This window comes from Agrilus planipennis, unplaced genomic scaffold, assembly GCF_000699045.2.
Source record: "Agrilus planipennis isolate EAB-ADULT unplaced genomic scaffold, Apla_2.0 scaffold251, whole genome shotgun sequence".
In the NCBI taxonomy this organism is placed as follows: Eukaryota; Metazoa; Arthropoda; class Insecta; order Coleoptera; family Buprestidae; genus Agrilus; species Agrilus planipennis.
The window spans coordinates 80,304-101,193 of record NW_020439110.1 but is presented as its reverse complement, the minus strand read 5'-3'; the positions used below and the strand labels follow the sequence as shown (position 1 = coordinate 101,193).

Below are 20,890 nucleotides of genomic sequence, written 5' to 3'. Positions count from 1 at the left end.
TTTTACTCACCTCCATGTTAGTGTCTTTTGTTATGCGGTAAAACATTTGTGTGCCGTTGGGGATTATAATTAAAAATAAGCACTTATATTCTAAAATGTTTAGATTACAAAACAAAAGTCTATTTTCTAATTAGGCTGTATTACATTATCTCTTTCTTTGAGCATTATTGTAGTGTGGAGTATGATGTGTCTGAGTCATATGATAAAAGGAACAATAGAACAACTCGTGGTTTAATTTTTTATTTTGTTTCTAAATCGAAATGGTCTTAATCATATGTAAATGGGTTTTTAATAGTGATAGTATGAATTAAAATTGTAATTATATATTTTTTTAATTTTCAACATTTCACTAAAACTCAATTTTCATAAGAAAATCTATTGCTGCTTTTTGAATAACAACTTAACAACAATTATATCAAACGAAAATTCTTAAATGTTTAAGTGACAAACCAAAAATGTTATTAGTCATATAATTTTTTTTTTATTACATTGTAGGTATGGTGTGAAGTGCCTGTATCTTACCCTTTAACTGATTGATAAAAGAAACAATTCAAAATTTAATTAGTTTTTTCTTTCTTTTTTAATTTGCAATGATTCTAATCACATGGAAATAAATCAGGTACTTTAGATATCGTTGACGTTTTCCAAAATTAAATGTTATTATTAATCACAAATCATCAGTTCGTTATACAAATCATCATCATCATAAGATTTAATCTTCGCATTTCCCTAAAACTGGAACAACCCATATCCTTAAGTATCTGCGAACAGTAATCTAATCTAGGTCTACAGCTGCCCGTCTAACTTCCGTTTCTGCCACTAATATGTCTCTGACTAGACCTTCATGCCTGAGAAGTTGTCCTACAAACCTATCTCGCCTATTTCTTATTGACTTCCTCTGTTCTCCAACTCTTTCTAATACCTCTTCATTTCTAACCTTTTCTATCCACGGTATCCTCATCATTCGTCTGTAACACCACATTTCGAACGCTTCTAACCTTTTCTTTTCCGCCGCACCCACTGTCCATGTTTTGTACCCGTACTCCAAACACACACCTTTAACAACCTTTTTCGAATTTCTAAATTAACTGTTAACGAGCATAGAAGTGACTTCTTTTTATTGAAGGCGACTCGACCCTGCGTTTTTCTCTGCTTTATATCCCTACTACTCCTTCCATCCTAACTTATCTGACTTCCTAGATACCTGAAATCGGCCACTTCTTCTAATTTTTCGTCTCCTATCTTAATATTCGTTCTTTCCCTACTTTTTCTTCCGTTGCATATCAGTATTTTTGTTTTACTTTTAGTTATTTTCATGCAGTACTGTTTTGTCAATACCGCTTCCATTTTATTTAAAGCTATCTCTAACTCCTTACTAGATGCTAATTGCTAATACTGCTATATCATCTGAAAATCTAAGCATACTAATCTTTTGTCCCTGTATATCTATCCCTACAGTTGTACTGTCGTTAATGATGTTGAGAAAAAACAATTAAGCACCTTGTTCCTTCATTTACTGACGATCCAGTCCAAGACCAGGACTATCATTGTCTTGATCAAATACTTTTATTCTTAGTCCTACTGATATAGCCTCGGACTTGGTCTTGCGTGTTAAGTCTTGGTCTTACTCATTTAATCTAATACAGACGCTTTTTTCTAATAGTTCTTTTAATTGTAAGCACAAATTTTTCTCTTTACCGGTACAATAATTGTCTTGAATCTTAAATGCTGAAATTTTTTGAGAGTTGTGAAAACTCGAAAAATTACCCTTCCATCAAGGCATAAATTGACCTTCTAGCAAACAAAATAGTACAAGCTGCCTATTTGAAAGAAGTACAAAATATCTAAAAAAGAATTAGTTTGACTCCATATTTCAACCATGCGTTATCCAGATATAGGAACAAAGAACACTTAGATTTTTGTAGATGCTCTTTTTCAAATAGTGGTAAAGCTATTATTTTTTTTTAATTTAGTGTTAAAGTCTAGTAAAAGAAAATTTACAATTTCAAATACAAAAAATATGTTGTTCTATTTACTTAGATGTATTAAAATTGCTTGAAAATCCACCGGAATTTTTTGTTTAGTCTTGATCTTAGTCTTGCATATTCGATGTTTTGATCTTGCATTTTCGCAAGATCGATTTTCCTCACCACTACCTTCTTTAAAGTTTTCCGACACTATTATCTACTTTTTTTTTGGCACAGTCATTAATTAAACAAAAAAATTTAATTCTATTGAACAATTGATTAGAGAAAAGCCAATGATAAAAATTCATATTAACTTATCTGCACACTTTAAAAATAAAATATACGGCTTAAGAAAATTTAATGTACAAAATATGTAAAGTAATGTGACTTCAAACGTCAGCAGCAATTAACCCATCTTGCTTGGGTTGCATGACTTTGGCGCCGCTGTTCAAGTTCTTTTACTTCTCCTTTAGTTAAAGTAAAATGAAGAAATTTCATTGCTTCGTTTTCACAGCACAGTATTTTTGAACTCGGTTTGCCAACACGTTCCGCTGTTGTACTCTAGTTCGAAGTAATTTAGCTTATCATACAGACATTCAAGTCTCGCATGAAATTAATCAAATTCCGTTGTTCAATTAAACGTCAATGATATGGAGTACTTCAAGAAGGTAAAAACACTTTAGGTCTAGATTGTTAATTTTCACTCCTTTATCGTTATCTCCATCGTTCGACAGTTGTAATACAGTTTAACATTCATTACGAGAAAAAATAACTTTTGGATGATTCATTCCTACCAGCCAGTAATGCTGGTGGGCGAGCAGTCCCTCCGCATTACGCTGGAAGATAGGGCGGAAGGTACCCTTTAACCTCCTTTCAGGAATCTCGGGTGGTTATTGGGGTCAGAAACATGAGACTAACGAAATAAAATCACAAGAGAATGAAAGATTATCTGTGGAATATTACTGCCCCAGCATTTGCCTCCTAAATGATCCAAGGAAACCACAGAAAAACTTGGACCGAGGCAGACAGACCCGGAATCGAACTGGCGTCCTTCCGAATCCTAAGCAATGGTCTAAATCTGTACTGATGTATTCTTGTTAACAAGAAAAAGTAACCAATAAATAATACAAATTAGGACAAACGACCTATTCCAATACAACAGTTACTTATATATAGTTCGGACAATTAAAATTTGTAATAAATTATCTGTGAGAATGAAGATATCTTCTCTCGTGCTTCCAGTTGAGACTCAATAATTTAATGCGTTTTATAAACGCCCTTATTGAGTTAGGAAATGCTTCATGAGGAGTACAGACAAATTCTGTTATACATTTATTGGTGTAGTTATTCTTTTTTTTGTAGTGTCCGCTGCAATTCCTACCTGACATCTCTTTCCTACTGCTCTAGTCTAGTCAGTAAGCTAAATAAATACGACGTTTTCTTACGAATTTTGAACGTCCCAAGTAAACAAAAACGAAAAAATTCGAATGGAGGCTAGAAAGTATCTTTAACTCGATTTTTTTCCAACTGGTTACACTTAGGTAGATCGATCGACCGTATATTCGTATTATCAAATTGTAAGACAAGAAGAAGCTAGCACATTTTATAATGAATGCTCTTTTCTCATGCATTATTTTATTTCAACGCGTTTGGTTTTGAGCAGCTTAACACGGAAGTTTTACATATAATTGTATCTACTAATACTCTAGACAGATATCGAAAAACCATTATACCTTAAAATAATCGAAAAGATAAATTGCATTATTAAAGTAATTGTCTAAGTAGACTGATTTGATATAAAAGCGCGCTCTTTTTATTAAATAAGTCGAAAAGTTGGCAGACAATTACAGTGCGCTTTTGGAATGTATGTGTAGATAATTTTTTTTTAATTTTATCGGATGAAACAGTGTTAACAGTTAGTAACAGTTGCGGACAAACTGCACTTATATCTATCCTCCTCAAAATGTTACAAGAGATTATTTCCAAATGGAGGTACAGACAATATTTGTACTGCATCAGTGGTAAGCTATTTATGGATGATTCCATAAAATTTAGTTAATAATATTGAATACATACTGTTAATTATGACCAACTTTATTTGAAATTATAAATCCTTTTTCTGATTTTTTTCCAATGATCCACAAATAACAGTCCTTCTTGCTGTGTCCATGTACGAAATCTTGTACCTATATTTTGAAAAATGTTTAGTTCTTATACATTTAGTTTCTATACAATTGTTTAACATGGGTTTAATATACGAGGTTTGTTAAAAAGGATTGCAAATTTTGAAATTTAAAATTTCGGCTATGTTGAATGTTCAATTAATTTTTGACAACGTCAACACCAGACGAAAACATTAATGAAGTAAAGAAAATAGTATTGGCCAATCGTTAGACAAGTTTCTGAGGAGATTGACTCCTGCCATTCGATTTTTACCAGTGATTTGGGCATGAAACGGGTCGCCGCGAAATTCGTACCAAATTTCTCAGTTTCGACCAAAGACAAGTTCGCATTAACGTTGCTAAGAATTTCCTCCAGAGGGTCATAACTGGTGATAAATCATGGGTTTATGATTATGACGTGGAAACCAAAGCTCAATCACCCCAATGAAAGCTGCTGCACGAGTCAAGACCGATAAAAACGTTAGGTCGAAAGGTTTTGCTTACAGTTTTCATCGATTGCAGGAGCGTGGTGAATCATGAGTTCTTGTCACAAGGTAGAACGGTCAATAAGGAATATTACATGCAAGTTATGGGCAATTTACGTGAACCAATCCGCCAGGATCTCCCGGATTTGTGGAAGAACAATAATTGACTTTCGTACCATGATAACGCCCCTGCTCATACATCGTTGCTTGTGTTTGAATTTTTGTTCAAAAACAACACACTAATAATGCCGCAACCACCGAATTCTCCAGATCTGGCCCCCTGTGACTTTTTCTTGTTCCCGAAACTGAAGAGGCCCATGAAAAGACGACGCTACAGTACCATTGAGAAGACAAAAACTGCATCAAAGAAGCAGCTGAACAAGATAAGAAGAAATAAATTTTTTAAATTGCTTTGAGGATTGGAAGAAACGTTGGCAGATGTGTATAATATTTTGTGGAGATTACTTTGAAGGAAACAAAATAGATATTCATAAATAAATATTAGTGAAAAAGCACAAAATTGGCGATACTTTTTGAACAAACCTCGCATATTTAAAAAATTACGTACCAATTTGATTATTGTAGAGTAGTAACGTAACTATGCCATCTAAGAGTCATTGTAAAATCATCGAATGGGACTCACTCTTAATATAAAGAAGCTTCACATTGTAGTTTCATCTTTATAAATCACAAAATCACTTACCAAGTTTTCTAGAGACCAGAATAAATTTCGTAAAAAGTTGATACTCATTTGACTCTAGCGTAAAGTCCTTCAAAAATTGAAAGCGGCAAAAAAATGAACTTAACGTAATGAATACGTTCTAAAACTGAGCCATATCTTTTCCTTATTAATATGTTCAAATCAAGATAATTTATTTGTATAATTCGTGTATATTATTGAGATAATACCTAACTTCAATTGATTAAATATAAAATTAATATTTTTTGCCAAATTCCTTCACGGTCACTCGTGACAGAGGCCTTTCTAGGCCAGAGATCCGTGACGTTTTACCCGTTATTCTGTCACCCTGTCGTTAGGGCCTGCTATTAAAAAGTAAAACATCATATGTTAACTAACTTATTGTTCCATTTTAAAATTAATCTATAAAAAAACAAAATCATATCGCAACTGTTCATACTTTTAATACACGTGGGACATACGTACGTGTTCACTACATAATAAAATAAAAGAGATGATAATGGAAGGCAAAAATCCTCAAATTTTGTTAAGTATTGGACGATTGTAAGCACGTGTCAGATAACTGCTATGTATATAGTACATTTCCTTCTAATCAAATTGCAAAAATATTCAGGCATAGTAACAAATACTTTTGTTTTGAAAATTTATTGTCACTTAGATAAATGTATTGGTCTTTAGACATGCCATTCATTTTTACGTCATCTTCTTGTATTTTGTTTATTATCATTTTTTTACGAACTTTGTCATTGTCAGACAATATGTTATAAATCTCTTATCAGCGTTGGTGTCGATGGCCGCCTCTGGAATTCATGGAACATGGACTTCTCCATTTATCCCACAGTTGGAATCTGAAGATTCCCCGATAGGCGTACAACTAACAACAGTAAGAAAAAAATAGAATAATGGCAACAGCCCTATTGATAATAATTGATGTCAAAAGAAAGTACAATGAGGAATACTTTTTGATGTTTTAGATAGAATCTGCTCTAGTTGTAAGTCTTTATAGCTTGGGTTTATTTTTGGGAAGCGTCCTTACAGTCCCTGCATATGACACGTTTGGTAGGAAGGTAATGTTTATTGCTGGTAATATATTAAACTTAATCTCTTGGTTTTTTATATTATTTGCTCGTACTTCAATTACTTTGTATATTGGAAGGATTATTGCTGGAATTGGATCAATCATTTGTACACAAGTAAGTTATTGAAGGTATCTTTTATAGATTAATTCCAGTTTATTAATTTTCACGTTTCGTTTACTATACTATTATGTAGTGTTACACTCTAATTAACTATCCAAATTTCGTAGAGAAGATGATATGATATGCACCATTTTTTATCCACACTAAACTCAAACAAGTGTTATTCTAAAAGTAAATTGACTAGTTTTTGTAATAGTTCAACATATGCACCTTTTAACCTATTACAAAAAATATATTTTGTATATTTATGGTAAAATACTAAAAAAATTTTACAAACATCGGACGGAATCCATTCTGTGACGATTTATTGCTATTTTCATTAATTGACTATTCTATCTAACAACAGAAATTAAAATGGTACTTCACAAGTAGAACCCCAAATTGGATTATATTTTCCAACCAAATTTTGTGATATTTTTTCATTATTTATTGGTAGGTATAAATAGGTTAATATCAGAAATATTTCCACCATTTGGTGTTTCTTCAATTTGAAATTTTTTATTTTTCTTGTCCACAAACGTTGGTAACTTGGGTGCTGTGTTTTCGAAATTTGATGGGAAATTAACTATTGAATTCGATTTTATTTTAGAATGAACAGGCTTTTTTCCTAAACTATTTTCTTGACTTATTGCATTTAATGACGTAGATGTGTCTACAAATTCTTATAGTTTCCTCTTTTTCACTATAGATTTACTGAAACATGAAAGGTGCCATTAGTATCGATGGCTTGCGGCATTCGTTCATAAGTGTAACATTTGTAACATCGGAAGAAGTACCTTTTTCTAAAGTCGTATGGGTATTTGTATGCTGCTAAGATACGAAAGACCCTTAGAAATTTTTATGTGTTCATTAATCTTTGAAAGAACTCTACAGACATAAAGGACAGAGATTGTTTTTATTAGGCCTAATAATCTAGACTAGCTTGTTTTTTGTTGTAATGATTGTATTTAAGTATTTAATATAAATAACTATAAATACTTTCACAAAGACGAAGTCAAATACATTTCATTGTTTATTGTCTGGCACCTCCACCATTTCAAAACACTATTAGATTACCGATAGAATGGTCCAAGAACTAATACTATTTGGATTATTTTAGTTGAAAGAAATTATTTCACATTCTCCTTAGAAAATACCTTCAAACAAAGGGCTTCCAGGTATTCGTCGACGACCAAAAAGAACTCATTTGCATTTATGTACTATTTATATGTTAATTAAAACTTAATACTTTTCAGATTTCACCAATGTACATTGGAGAAATTTCGGACAACGATAACAGAGGCATATTGGGGTTTTTGTATTCTATTTTAAACAGTTGTGGATCTGTTATCGGATTGATAATAGGTCCGTATGTATCCTACAGGGCTTTTGCAATTATGGCAATATGCACGGTATTAATTGCAATTGTATGCCTTCTACTAATTCCGGAAACGCCCTATTTTCTCATTAAAAAGCACAAATATGAAGAGGCAGAAAAAGTAATATGGAAACTTGCAAGTAATGCTTCTGATAAAGAATTTGTGCAAAAGAGACTGCAGGAAATCACTGAGTCTGTACAGAAGGATATGTCAAATAAATCATCGATTAATGAAGTCGTTTGCAATGGAAGATATATAAAACCCATGCTACTTCATTTTGGTATGTGAAGATAATATTCATTTTTTGACGTGACAACGTCTTATAATTCGATGCACGCATGAAAAACCATGACTCATGCGGCGTTACCTCGCTCTGAGGCGTTCCATTTAAGGCTTGAAGTGCAAGCGTGAGCGCGGAACGAGCAACAAAGAGGCACAATCGGCCTCCGCGTTCGGCAGCGTTCTACATCTGTCTCTCTCCTACTTGAGTGAGCGATGCGTCCGTGTGGACAGCTGCTATACAATAATACATTTCCATTTACCTCCTTCTCTATATCCATACAAAATATCTGTCAAACAAATAAAATTAAAATTTTCTTTTGAAAAATGAAACCATTCCATCAGTATTTTCTTATGACGTTGTCACGTTCAACTATCGTCAGTAAACCGACTTTACAGAAAACCGATTTTTTTTAATAACGGTTTTCGCTTAGTCTACCTAAAAGGGTAAAAATGTCGACATACAAATGTGTAATTTATCATCATCATAAGGTCATCAGTACTAAGACTGGTTGGACACACACCTCCACCCTTTGCTATCGTGAGATAATCTTCGCATTTCTCCAAATCTAGAACATTTCCACATCCTTAACTACAGTTAGCTTCAGTTTCTGCCTCTAATATGTCTCTGACTAGCCCTTCATGCCTTAGAAGGTGTACTATACTTAATTTACTTTCTCTGCGATATCCCCCTTCCAATGTCTTGGATACGCGCTGGCAAAATCATAGGTAGGGAGAAAAAAGCTCATTATACTCTCGACTCTTGTTCATTAAGCATACTTTTTCATGCAGTACCTGCCAAAACTTTCGTTCAATCATGAATAATAGTGCGAGTCGAAAACAAGCGTTAAAGCCTTTAATATGTCTTCAATATCTCGTTGATATTTTCAGTAGTAATTGGTACCAATAACAGCACATTTGAGCAATGCAATTGTAGTGGATAAAATGATCAAATATTCCTTACAGTACTGTACGGATTATTCTTTTCTGGCCTAGTGCTGTTCTTTTCTACTTTGCGCCGGTCAAACTGAAGGTCACATCGCTACAGAAACTAAACGAAGTGTACCAACCTATCTCGCCTACTTCCTATTGACTTCCATGGAGTCCTCTATTCTTTTGTTCATTTTAATATTTCTTCATTTCTAACCTTTTCCTTAACCGTTCGCGAGCATAGAAGTGACTTCTTTTTATTGAAGGCTACTCGACCCTGCGCTATCCTCTGCTTTATATCCTTCTTGACTTATCTGACTTCCTAGATACCTAAAATTGGCCACTTCTTCTAATTTTTCGTCTCCTATCTTTATATTTGCTCTTCCCCTACTTTTTCTTCCCTTGCATACCAGTATTTTTGTTTTATTTTTATTTATTTTCATACAGTAGTGTTTTGTCAATACCGCTTCCATTTTATTTAATGCTTTCTCTAACTCCTCCTTGCTAGATGCTAATACTGCTATCTCATCTGCAAATCTAAGCATACCAATCTTTTGCTCCTGTATATCTACCCTTACAGTTTTCGTGTCTTTAATAATATTGATCGCGTCTTCAAAATGTATAGATTATAAAGTAGCGGTGACACGTTGCTTCTCCAGACCCATAACTGCTCTATATCGTCTAATTTAGATTCAATGAATATTCCCGTTAAACTAAAGCACAGTAAAGAGATAAATTACACAACTTTTCGATAGAAGCCAAAACTCCTACGTCCTGTTCCTACTTACAGAGCCTTCATGTAAAGATTTTGAGTGTGATTTCAAACGCTTGTTACAGTATGGTTTAGTGTATTTCACAATTAATATATTAGTGTCACCATTAATCTTTTCATTTTAGGCTTAAATCTTGTCTATTACATGTCCGGTATCGCAATCATAGGATCGTATTTGCAAACAATACTCAACGCAGCCGAAAGCACAATATCATCAAATCTTTCAAGTTTGATTTTCGGAATAGCTAGCATTATTTGTGGTAAGTGGTTTTAATTTGTCAATTTACTAAATAATACACACGTATCAAACAAATTTAAATTTTAGTACTCATTTCTGGTCAAGTGGTGGATCGATGGGGCAGGAAGCCTCTGCTAATTATTTCCTGCATCTTCAGTGCGATATCCATGTTTGTTCTCGGAGCGTACTTTTACATTAACGAAACAAAATCATTTAATATGGCACCTGTATCGTGGTTACCATTGACTATTCTAGTCGTCTTTCAAATATCGATTACCATTGGCATTAGTCCGGTGCCGCAAGTCATTATTTCCGAACTGTATCCGATGAATGTCAAAGGCATTGCGATAGGAACGGTTGGAGCCTTACTGACTCCTATAGCTGTACTCGTTCAAATGACCTACGAACCGCTGAACGAATTTTGGGGATTGTATGGTAACTTTTGGTTGTTCGGCACATGCAGTGTTTTGGGTATTTTCTTTACCGTCTTCTTCATACCCGAAACAAAAGGAAAATCTTTTCAAGAAATACAAATGGAAATCTATAAGGATTTGGCGGAAACTGCCGATGTTAAGTAGCTAACTACGAATTTTGTTTGAGTTTATCTGGATATGCCTTAACCAAAATATAATTTATGTAAATAGTAGAATGTTATAAAATCATTCGTCAAATACAGGATTGTAATACTCTATTATCATCCAAATCTGGATGAATGGGTATCATATTCTTCACTTCATTTTAATGATAGTCATCGCCCATACCAAAACAGGGAAACCATTTGAACCTTCCCTAATTTAAATACTTTTGTGGTGCACAGCACTTCAAACGAACCACTCGGGAGTCTTCTTTCTTAATAACCTAACGTGAGTCATTATTCAAGGATGGGATGCAATTCCTGCAATTGTGACTTAACAACTACGTATGGTAGTGAGATTACAAAATGTTCTTAGACTTAAGGGATATCCTACAGGATACTATACTATTTTGGAACGTACTAAAGCTATACACTTATATAAGAACATTTTATATTCTTGGATTGTTAATGTGTATGCTGTGACTTAAGCAATATTTGCTATTGTTCCAATTATATTTGGTTTTCTAAATGACTTGCTTTTTTTTTGTTATTAACATAAATTACACTGTTAAACTTTTGTTTTTTTTTGTTGTTTAACTCTTTTGAGTTCAATATCACCGTATCTTTTCATTGCGCTGAACTTTAACATTATGTACGTATACAAAGATTGGAAATAATATTATTTTATATTCAAAATTTTTAATACAATTACTTACTTAATTATCATCATCATCATCATCATATCGTCGTCAGTCCTAAGACTGGTTGGACACGCACCTCCACTCCATCCTATTCTGAGTTAATCTTCGCATTTCACTAAAACTAAAACAACCCATATCCTTAACTATTTGCGAACAATAATCTAATCTAGGTCTACCTCTACCCCTCTCAGCTCCGTTTTCTGCCTCTAATATGCCTCTGACTAGACCTTCATGCCTGAGCAAGTGTCCTACCATCCTATCTCGTGTCCTACCATCCCATCTCGCCAATTTCTTATTGGTTTCCATAGACTCCTCTGTTCTCCTATTCTTTCTAATACCTCTTTATTTCTAACCTTTCCAATCCACATTATCCTCATCATTCGCCTAGAACAGCACATTTCGAACGCTTCTAACCTTTTATTTTCCGCCGCACCCACTGTCCAAGTTTCGCATCCGTACAACGCCGCGCTCCAAACATACACCTTTAACAACCCTTTTCGAATTTCTAAATTAACTAATTCAGGCGACACGACCCTGCGCCATCCTCTGCTTTATATCCCTACTACTCCTTCCGTCTTGAGTTATCTGACTTCCTAGTTATCTAAAATCAGCCACTTCTTCTAATTTTTCGTCTCCTATCTTTATATTCGCTGTTTCCCTACTTTTTCTTCCCTTGCATACCAGTATTTTTGTTTTACTTTTATTTTATTTTCATACAGTACTCTTTCGTCAGTACCGCTTCCATTTTATTTAAAGCTAACTCTAAGTCCTCCTTGCTAGATGCTAATACTGCTGTATCATCTGCAAATCTAAGCATACTAATCTTTTACCCCTGTATATCTATCCCTACAGTTGTACTGTCTTTAATGATATTGATTGCGTCTTAGATGTATAGATTAAAAAGTACCGGTGACATTATGCATCCCTGTCTGACTCCCTTCCTAATATTTACTTCTCTATGTTGCAACCCTACCTCTATAACTGCCTGTAGTTCTTTATACAAACTAAGTATCACTCTTCTATCTTTTTAACTCATCCCTACATTTTTAAGTATATTTAACATCTTGTCCCATTAAACATTGTCAAAAGCTTTTTCTAAATCTACAAATCCTATGTACGCACTCTTTCATTTTTCATTCGTTTTCTCTATTGTTACACGTAAAGCTAGAATGGCCTCCCGCGTTCATCTATAGCAAATAATTAATTATATTGAAAATAAAATCGGATATTTAGCATTAGCTAAAACCGGTAAATACAAATTGATAATTTGGAAATTAAATAAAGATTGAACACGAAAATCCCATTAAATGTTTCAAATACCAAATTTATTTAAACGCCCTGCTTACGCAGAATAAGTAATTAAATAATACTGACGAAAATATTAAATGGCCTTTTGTTGTGTTTTACTTCTTTTTAATTTCTCTACCGTGACAATTTAGGATTTCACAATGTTAAAAACAATTTCAAAAAGTAATTGCTAAATATGTGTATCTATTTGTTATTTTAAGTCTCTTTCGTGTTATTCGCTTCAGTGATTGCGTGTATGTAATAAATTATGTAATGTCATATTGTTCAATAGTTTCCCATGCGTAAAAAATAATTCAATAAATTTCAAGATCAATAGCTGTTTGTAAACCGTTACTACCCGAATTTTAATAAAAATAACCATATGAAAATTTGTATCAAGTAAAGTATTCGATAAAGTATTTCAACAGGAAAAACGCGGGCTACCCGAAGGAAAAATTACCATTCTATTTCCATTAAACAAATGACATTTGATTACCACTGATAATAATTAATGGTAATAAATGGAGAATTGCCAACAGAAAGAGATGCAAACATGCAGAATTTGAGCATGTTGCTATCATCAGACTTTAAATGAAGTTGAACATTCTCAGGAATTTAGGAAATAAAAGACACTTGTTTAAAGATATAATTCCAACTAGGCAGTTATAAAGCCGACCCTGATCTTTTACGTACTTAAGCAACCTCATCCTCGGTTATCTCTTTTTACTTCGTCTGTACTACTCATGAAGCATTTCCTAACTTAACAAGAGCTTATTCAAAACGCTGCAAATGACTGCAGCCCCATGTGGAAACAAGAAAGAAGATACGTCCATTCTCACAGAGAATTTATTCCAGATTTTACCAATTTTAAATGTCCCAACTATATCTATCATAACTGCATGAATCGAATGCTTATTGCTGTTATTGATGACAATAGATAGTACTACAAGCCACAGGATAGTATAAATCTATTACAAAACTAAGTTCATATTGGATTTAATGTATTTTATTTCACTCTAAACTGTAGGTACTATATATAAAATCAGTCATTGAGTTTGATCGTTTGTATAAACTAAACTCTATAATAATAGAAGTGATTTTTAAAATTATTTGACTGAGGTATTGCTTAATAGGGTAATTTAATTGAACATAAAAGACCCATCTTTGGAGCGTCATATTTGGGCAGTGGCCAAACTCGGGAAGCGGATCGATTTATTTTTATTCAGACATTGCAGAAGTGATAACAACTTGTTACAATTGTGTCAACTTTAACTTTTATGAGTACTTCAATAATTCACAGAATTAATCAAACTCCAAGGGTGTTAAGTCTCCCTAGACAAAAATTTTGAGTCTCTCTCCAGTCTCTCAGAGTCTTTCAGAGTCTTTCAGCGTCTCTCAGAGCGTCTCTCACAGTCTCTCAGTTATTGCCTGAGTGTTTTTATGGATCTCTTCTCACAGTCTCTGTATGAGAGACTCGAACGATAAAATTGTTAATGCAGAGATTCCAGTCTCTCGTTCAGAGATTCGAGTTTCTCGTTCAGAGATTCGGGTCTCTCATTCAGAGACTGGATACGAAATGAGGATCTCTCTATGAGCGACTCGAGTCTCTCGTTCAGAGATTCGAGTCTTTCGTGCAGAGATTCGAGTCTCTCTTTCAGAGACTGGATACGAAATGAAGATCTCTCCATGAGCGACTCGAGTCTCTCGTTCAGAGACGCTAAACAGTTTTTTTGACAGTCTCTCTCAACGACACCAGAGAGACTCGATGAGAGACGGAGACTCGAGTCTTGCTTTCAGAGACTCTGAGAGACTGAACATTTTTATCTCGGGTACTTCAAACAGCTTCAATTAAAAATAGCCCCTCTAGGGAATTGTTAATCAACTTGTAAATGTGTATGAAATACTTATATCAAAAAGTAAATGCGTGTTTATACCTTTCAGGTATGCCAAATTGGCCTATTATGACAAATTTTATTTTTTCGGAGTAGTAGAGTATTTTTATCAATCGTAACAGAACAAACGTTCCCATTCTCCATAAAATTTTGAGTTTCAGAACAAGGTTCCTAAAACTAATACCTAAAGCATAAGTACCTAGTAGCGGATTACTTAATTCCTTTTTCTTACGATTGTTATCTGTTAAATCCCAAAATGTGAACAAAATTTTATACAGGTACATCGGATCGAACGACCGAAATGAGTGTTGAAATACAGCAAATGTTTTATTATCAAAAGATTGATATAAAAATGGAACAGCATTGAACTAAACTCATCTGTACATAAACAAAACTAATAAACAAAGTAAAAAGAATTAAAACAAAAAAAAACAATTGTCATTCGTTGTAATTGTTTGTTTGATCGTACCTATGTAGAGTGTTTGTGAAGTTACTAGTGTTTTGTTTCCTCATAGGAATCATTCATTGGTCATACTATACGATGGTCATATGTTTATTTACCAAAGTCAGGTTGTGATTTTTGAAAAGTCAAACAACAAATTGCACGTATTACGTACATCCGAGTTCGAATTATTAATTAATTATTATTGTTTTTATACGCTATCCGCTGGTCCGTCAATTATAAACAGTGCCGTCTTTATCTTACTCACATTGACAGAAACATGTATCTAACGTTGTAGCTAGTAGTTGTTCGAACTGATAGGAGCATGTCGCGGTGAAAATAAAAAGACTCAATTTCATGGTCTCAATCGAACTTGACGCGCGAGAATATGTTGAAAAGGCCAGCAAACCAGTCGCCGAAAGTGGTAACGAAGATGAGTCCGCCGAAAAAGCACTAAATAAAAAATGTTGATCCCAAAAATTAACAAGTCGAGATATATCCAATATTTTTCTGTTACTGCTGGTAAGTAAAAGTTTTTTTCACTTGGTCTATGCAAAATAACACTTCTAGCATTGAATAGCATACATAGATAGGTACAATGTTTAAGCTCTTGGAAATAAATGGGGGGTACTTAAATTAAAGTAACGAATTAATTAAATTTAAGTATTAATTACTTCCTTAAGTGGTTTCAAGGGTTTATTTAAAATCCTATCTCATAAAGAAAATTGAGATAAAAGGAAATTGGGCGGAACCCGTAAAAGTGTACTCAATTTGGATATTTTTTAACAGTGCCAAATCTAGCAATAAAACTTTTCAGACAAAATAAAGCTGGTTCCTACTTTTAATTTATTAAATACAAAGTTAATTTATCGTTATTATGACTTAAGGATGATTAAAAGCAGACCATATACACAAATACAACAATAGCTTGAAGGTTTTCTTTTATTTTCAAAAATATTTGAACTAATTTCGGAAAATTTATGGTTTATTTCTGCAAATGAATGTTTGTTCTTGCATAGTTCTAAAGGTAGCATTAAAATATTTCAAATTATTCTGGATATTTCGTAATAGTTAATGGTAGATGTTGTCTTTTGTTTTTCCGTAAATTATGCCATTTCAGACAATAAAATTTAGATCTAAGTAAAGTAATTTTTTTCAAAGTTTCAACAAATCTACTGCATATGAAACTCAACAGATTTTTGTTTAAACTTTTAAGTTTTGGTCAAAGTCGTGGAAAAAGAAAAAAGTTTCCAGAAACACATAGAAAATTTAGTGAACTTATAAAAATGTCGTAAACGAAACGTCATTATATTAACACGTTATTGTGGCAAAGCCTTCGTACTTATAACCCCCGTTCTTTAGTTCGGGGTAAATTTAGATTAGATGATTAGGTAAGTTTAAAAATCGTAAGGAGTTTGTAAGTAGTAGGTACCTGTAGGTACAGTTATATTTAGGAATATCTGCTATCGTGTTTCAACCTAATATATCTGTTTTACACAAAAAAAAATAGAAAATGTTTTAAACCAGCGTCTAAAGAAAAAGCTTAAATTTCATTATTTATGTTATTTCGTCACCAACCGATAAATAGACAAAAAATATCCAAAGATATTAGAAAGTGCGGAAAACAGTTTTTTGACTTCATAAATAAAAAAAATTTTTTGAACGATAATTTTTCAAAATTGCCCCAATTCTGGACAATCACCGCAACATTTTAGGAATATCCATAATTTTTATAATTCGTATCCAAATCAAAACGTTTCAACAGCCACTTTACATCAATAAAAAAAAATATTCACGACATTGCACATGTTTAAGCCACTAAAATTCTTAAAACTCTTATTAATATTTCTCCAGCTATGCTAACGTTGGGATCCGGTGCAACGCATTTTGCATGGACCTCACCAACATTACCAGATTTAATGTCTGATAAATCCCCAATAGGTGTAAGAATTACAAAAGTGAGTATTTATAGAATTTGCAAATTCATTTCTTTTTTTTTTCGTTTTTTTTTATCAAACGTTACCTTTTCTCATTATCCAATCGTTTGAAATAATTGGCCGTTGTATTATAGTTAAACAATTTTAAAAATGCATGAATAAGGACTATATCTATATCATTTGTGAAACATGCGCTACCTTGCTATTGTATTACTTATATCAAGTTTTCTATAGAAGGAAAATCAGTGCTACTCAACGTTTGCAAGATCCGAGTATGAGATAGCAAAACAATTAATAGTTGGAACAAAAATTTTATCCTTATCGGCTTTTGTTTGGTTTTTTAAATAAATACAATGGTGTACTCTTTGATTTTTTGTATCAAAATAACTGAATATTAAATGTCAACATTAATATGAGGACCATTTTTTGAATAACCAAATACATACAATACCATTTGGTTCAAGCTTTCGCGGCTATCATTAATGTTGTTGTGGTTGTTCGGGGCTTTCTGGCCGTCGTCTTTTAAGGTTTATCCTCTACGTTTCGTGGCCACGCAAGGACGACATCTTCAAGAGATATTACTGCTGCTGTAGTATCTCTACTGACTACAGCAGCAGCAGTATCTCCTGAAAATGTCGTCCGTGCGTGGCGACTAAAAGTCGAAGATAAACCTTGAAAGACGACGGCCAGAAAGCCCGAACAACCACAACAACACACGCAATACCAGTTTGTACAAATACCTTCAGCCATCATTTCATATAAATATCTAATAAAGAAAATTTTCCTTGGTACGACATACAAAAAAAATGTGTAATTTCTGTTCATTGGCCTTTTTTTTTAATCATTTTTACTCTCCTATCAGTAACCAAATCTAGGAAATCGTATTGTCATATTCAATTAAAAATAAATAAATAAACAAGCAAACAAATGGTTGTTGTTAAAGTTGTTAACATATTTTCGATAAAGAGTTCGTTATGCTCAAAAACACTTCAAAGTGATAAACGTTTTTGATCTAATGTCGAATTTGTTTAGGAAGAGAGCTCTTGGATAGTGTCAATCCTGCACCTTGGTTCGGTTGTCGGATGCTTATTTTCGGCATGGTCGATCGAACACCTTGGAAGGAAGCCGTCGTTTGTGATAGCTTGTGTTCCATTGTTTATTTCATGGATTGTGATAATATTTGCGAAGTCAGCAACTGTATTATACGTAGCACGGTTTATAGCCGGTTTAGGAATAGGCATATGCACCACAGTAAGTTCTTTAATATCTGCACAAAATTGAAAAGTAAATTTACGTTCTTAATCCATTCAATTTCGATGTTGGACAGTTTTGTTCCTTTTCCGAACCTGTTGTAATTAATAACTCACAAACAGTTTAATCCTCACTCGTCACATGCAGATATCATGCGTAGAAATGAAAATTCATCTAACAGTTATATCTCACGTCTTTTACTATTGCGCTCCAATTTTATTTATTACTTTATCGTTGATGTTGGCTCATCCAGGATGTTTCTGGAAATACAGTCAAGCAGATCAATGAATGAGGTCATCTACCCTCCTAGTTATGTCTAGTATTTCACGATATTCTTGTTTTCGTCTTCTTCCTGCTGCAAGAACAGGACAAAAAAATTGTGTGCAAAGACGAGACAAGACAACAATTTCTCTTCATTATCATAAGTTCGTCAACCTTAAGACTGGTTAGACACGCAGCTCCACTCCTTTCTATCCTGAGCTAATCATCCCACATCCTTAACTATTTGCGAACAGTAACCTAGGTCTACCTCTACCCCTCCTAACTCCCGTTTCTGCTTCTAATATGTCTCTGACTAGACCTTCATGCCTGAGAAGGTGTCCTACCAACCTATCTCGCCTATTTTTTATTGACTTCCATAGAGTCCTCTGTTCTCCTATTATTTCCAATACCTCTTCATTTCTAACCTTCTCTATCCACGGTATCCTCATCATTCGCCTGTAACACCACATTTCGAACACTTCTAACCTTTTCTTTTCCGCCGCGCCCACCGTCCATGTTTCGCACCCGTACAGCGCCGCACTCCAAACATATACCTTTAACAATCTTTTTCGAATTTCTAAATTAACCGTTCGCGAGCAAAAGTTCTTGTCAAAAAATTAGAAAGAAAAGGAATTCTTGCTTTTTTAAAATAAAAGACGAAAGCAAGCAAACCGTAAGATAGTCCATTAACTTAAAAACGTGAAGTACCTATACATGGTTTGACCTTAGTAGAGCCTGTGTCTTATACATAAAATACTTCTACAACTCCTTTTATTTAGCCGGTGATTTATTAAGTCTACCTATGGCGTACTGATGAGGCCCAAAAAGGTAGATCTACGTGTGGTAGATTCGATAAATTACTAACCAAAAGCTTACACTTTTCTTATGTTTAACTTCAACAATGTTTCCGACCTTTCCATCCAAAGCTGAATTTTTATTTTTGTGTAATGATATTGCCCGAGGTCTCAAAACCTGATTTTTTTTTTTCAATTCAGTGTGGCCCAGTATATAATGGAGAAATAGCAGAAAAAGATATTCGTGGACGGATATCGTCCTTTTTGGTAGTCCTGGCACTTTTTGGAAGCCTCTACGTATACACGGCAGGTCCTTTTCTGCCTTACACCTACTTAGCCATTACGTCTGCCATTTTGCCGTTAGTGGCCCTTTTCTTATGTCTAGTTATCCCAGAATCTCCTTATTATCTCGTTAAGAAAAACGATATCGAAGGTGCCAGGCGATCGTTAGAAATCCTGTCGGCAAATACTGCCAGTCCAGAATTTATCGATTGTCGATTAAAGGAAATCCAACTGACTACAGAAGAAGATATGCAAGGAAATTCGTCGTTATGGGAATTTTTTTCCAAAAAACAATATAGGAAACCCATTTTGATAATAGCAGGTAAAATTTTAACGATTTATTTTTACCTTAGTACTATTCCAAAAGAAACTGTCTTATTGATTCGTTTAACACATCTATTAATTATCTGTGTATGGTGTCGTTAAAATACAAAATACTTTTTTGAGAAAAGCATTTTGTATTTTATTTAAAATAGTTTTTCAAAAGTATTTTCTATTTGTAAAATGTAAAATGCATTTTTGCTGATAAAAGTTTTGCTAGTATCACCGATCAAACATTATATAAAATGATGAACGAAAGTTGGTCACATGGGTGATTGAAGGTATTCGAAGCTTAAAAAGGGGACAGAAAGACATTCCATGAATGCCTTCTATTTCTTTAAAGTCCAAAAAATTCTAAACTCCTTGGAAATGGATAATCTAAAATATTGAATCGGTATTGTTTTTCCGGGTTCAATGTCATGGTCCGTGGAATTTGGAAGTTCAAATTGATATCAACAGGTGTTGATTTGGCAGATATCAAATCACCACTTATCGTACTTTTAGCAAGGAACTACGAAATTCTATGAATTACGACAAAACATCCCTCTAAACAATATCGAACTGATATTCGCCAGCTGTAAAACTGAAAACTACAAGATATTGTGGTGTGCTAACAAATGAGTATAATCCAAAATTCGTAGAAAACGATTTGAAAAACTTCAATTATTAGATGAACCCAAAGCTAAAAAACTATGGATTCCATTTCTTTGTCTTATTACAATGTGTAAAAGATCGGAAACAAAATGGGGTTGCAAATATTTTGATATAAAATGATTAATGTTGATTTACATCAATAAAATTATTTGCAACCGTATTTTGGCTCTGATCTTTCACGCTAAACAAACTATTTTGGTAACACTGTCTTTTTTTCGTATTAAAACGGGTGACAATGGCAAACAAGGAAGCATATAGAAGATTATTTGTTGCTGAACTGAAAAAACTATAACATAAAGATAGAAAAACTGTATCTCAATAAATTTAAACACATAAATATGAATCAAACTTAATCTTCGCAGCTGGTTATATAGTGCAAACACCACTATTAGTCTAGAAAAACT

General features: G+C 33.6%; 2 protein-coding genes across 2 annotated transcripts in view; both read left to right on the top strand.

Moving 5' to 3' along the window:
- Nucleotides 1-3,769: 3,769 nt before the first annotated feature.
- Nucleotides 3,770-11,196, top strand: LOC108740459 (facilitated trehalose transporter Tret1-like). The gene is made up of 6 exons (XM_018474787.2): nucleotides 3,770-3,988; nucleotides 6,094-6,197; nucleotides 6,289-6,507; nucleotides 7,749-8,151; nucleotides 9,978-10,112; nucleotides 10,178-11,196. Exons 1-6 carry the CDS (start codon nucleotides 3,931-3,933, stop codon nucleotides 10,666-10,668), a joined length of 1,410 nt encoding a protein of 469 aa, XP_018330289.1. The 5' UTR covers nucleotides 3,770-3,930; the 3' UTR covers nucleotides 10,669-11,196.
- Nucleotides 11,197-15,044: 3,848 nt separating this feature from the next.
- The window catches only part of LOC108740422 (facilitated trehalose transporter Tret1), a 7,502-nt gene continuing 1,656 nt past the window's right edge, over nucleotides 15,045-20,890 (top strand). Inside the window, exons 1-4 of the mRNA XM_018474733.2 lie at nucleotides 15,045-15,508; nucleotides 16,841-16,944; nucleotides 17,956-18,174; nucleotides 19,431-19,833. Coding sequence (XP_018330235.2) covers nucleotides 15,451-15,508; nucleotides 16,841-16,944; nucleotides 17,956-18,174; nucleotides 19,431-19,833 — 784 coding nt within the window. The 5' untranslated portion in view covers nucleotides 15,045-15,450. The remainder of the gene's footprint in view (nucleotides 15,509-16,840; nucleotides 16,945-17,955; nucleotides 18,175-19,430; nucleotides 19,834-20,890) is intronic.

Coding starts and splice junctions, on each gene's coding strand:
- LOC108740459 (XM_018474787.2), top strand. CDS start 3,931: ATGTTACAAGAGATTATTTCCAAATGGAGGTACAGACAATATTTGTAC. Junction 6,198..6,288: donor TAGGCGTACAACTAACAACA/GTAAGAAAAAAA, acceptor TTGATGTTTTAG/ATAGAATCTGCTCTAGTTGT. Junction 8,152..9,977: donor ACCCATGCTACTTCATTTTG/GTATGTGAAGAT, acceptor TTTTCATTTTAG/GCTTAAATCTTGTCTATTAC.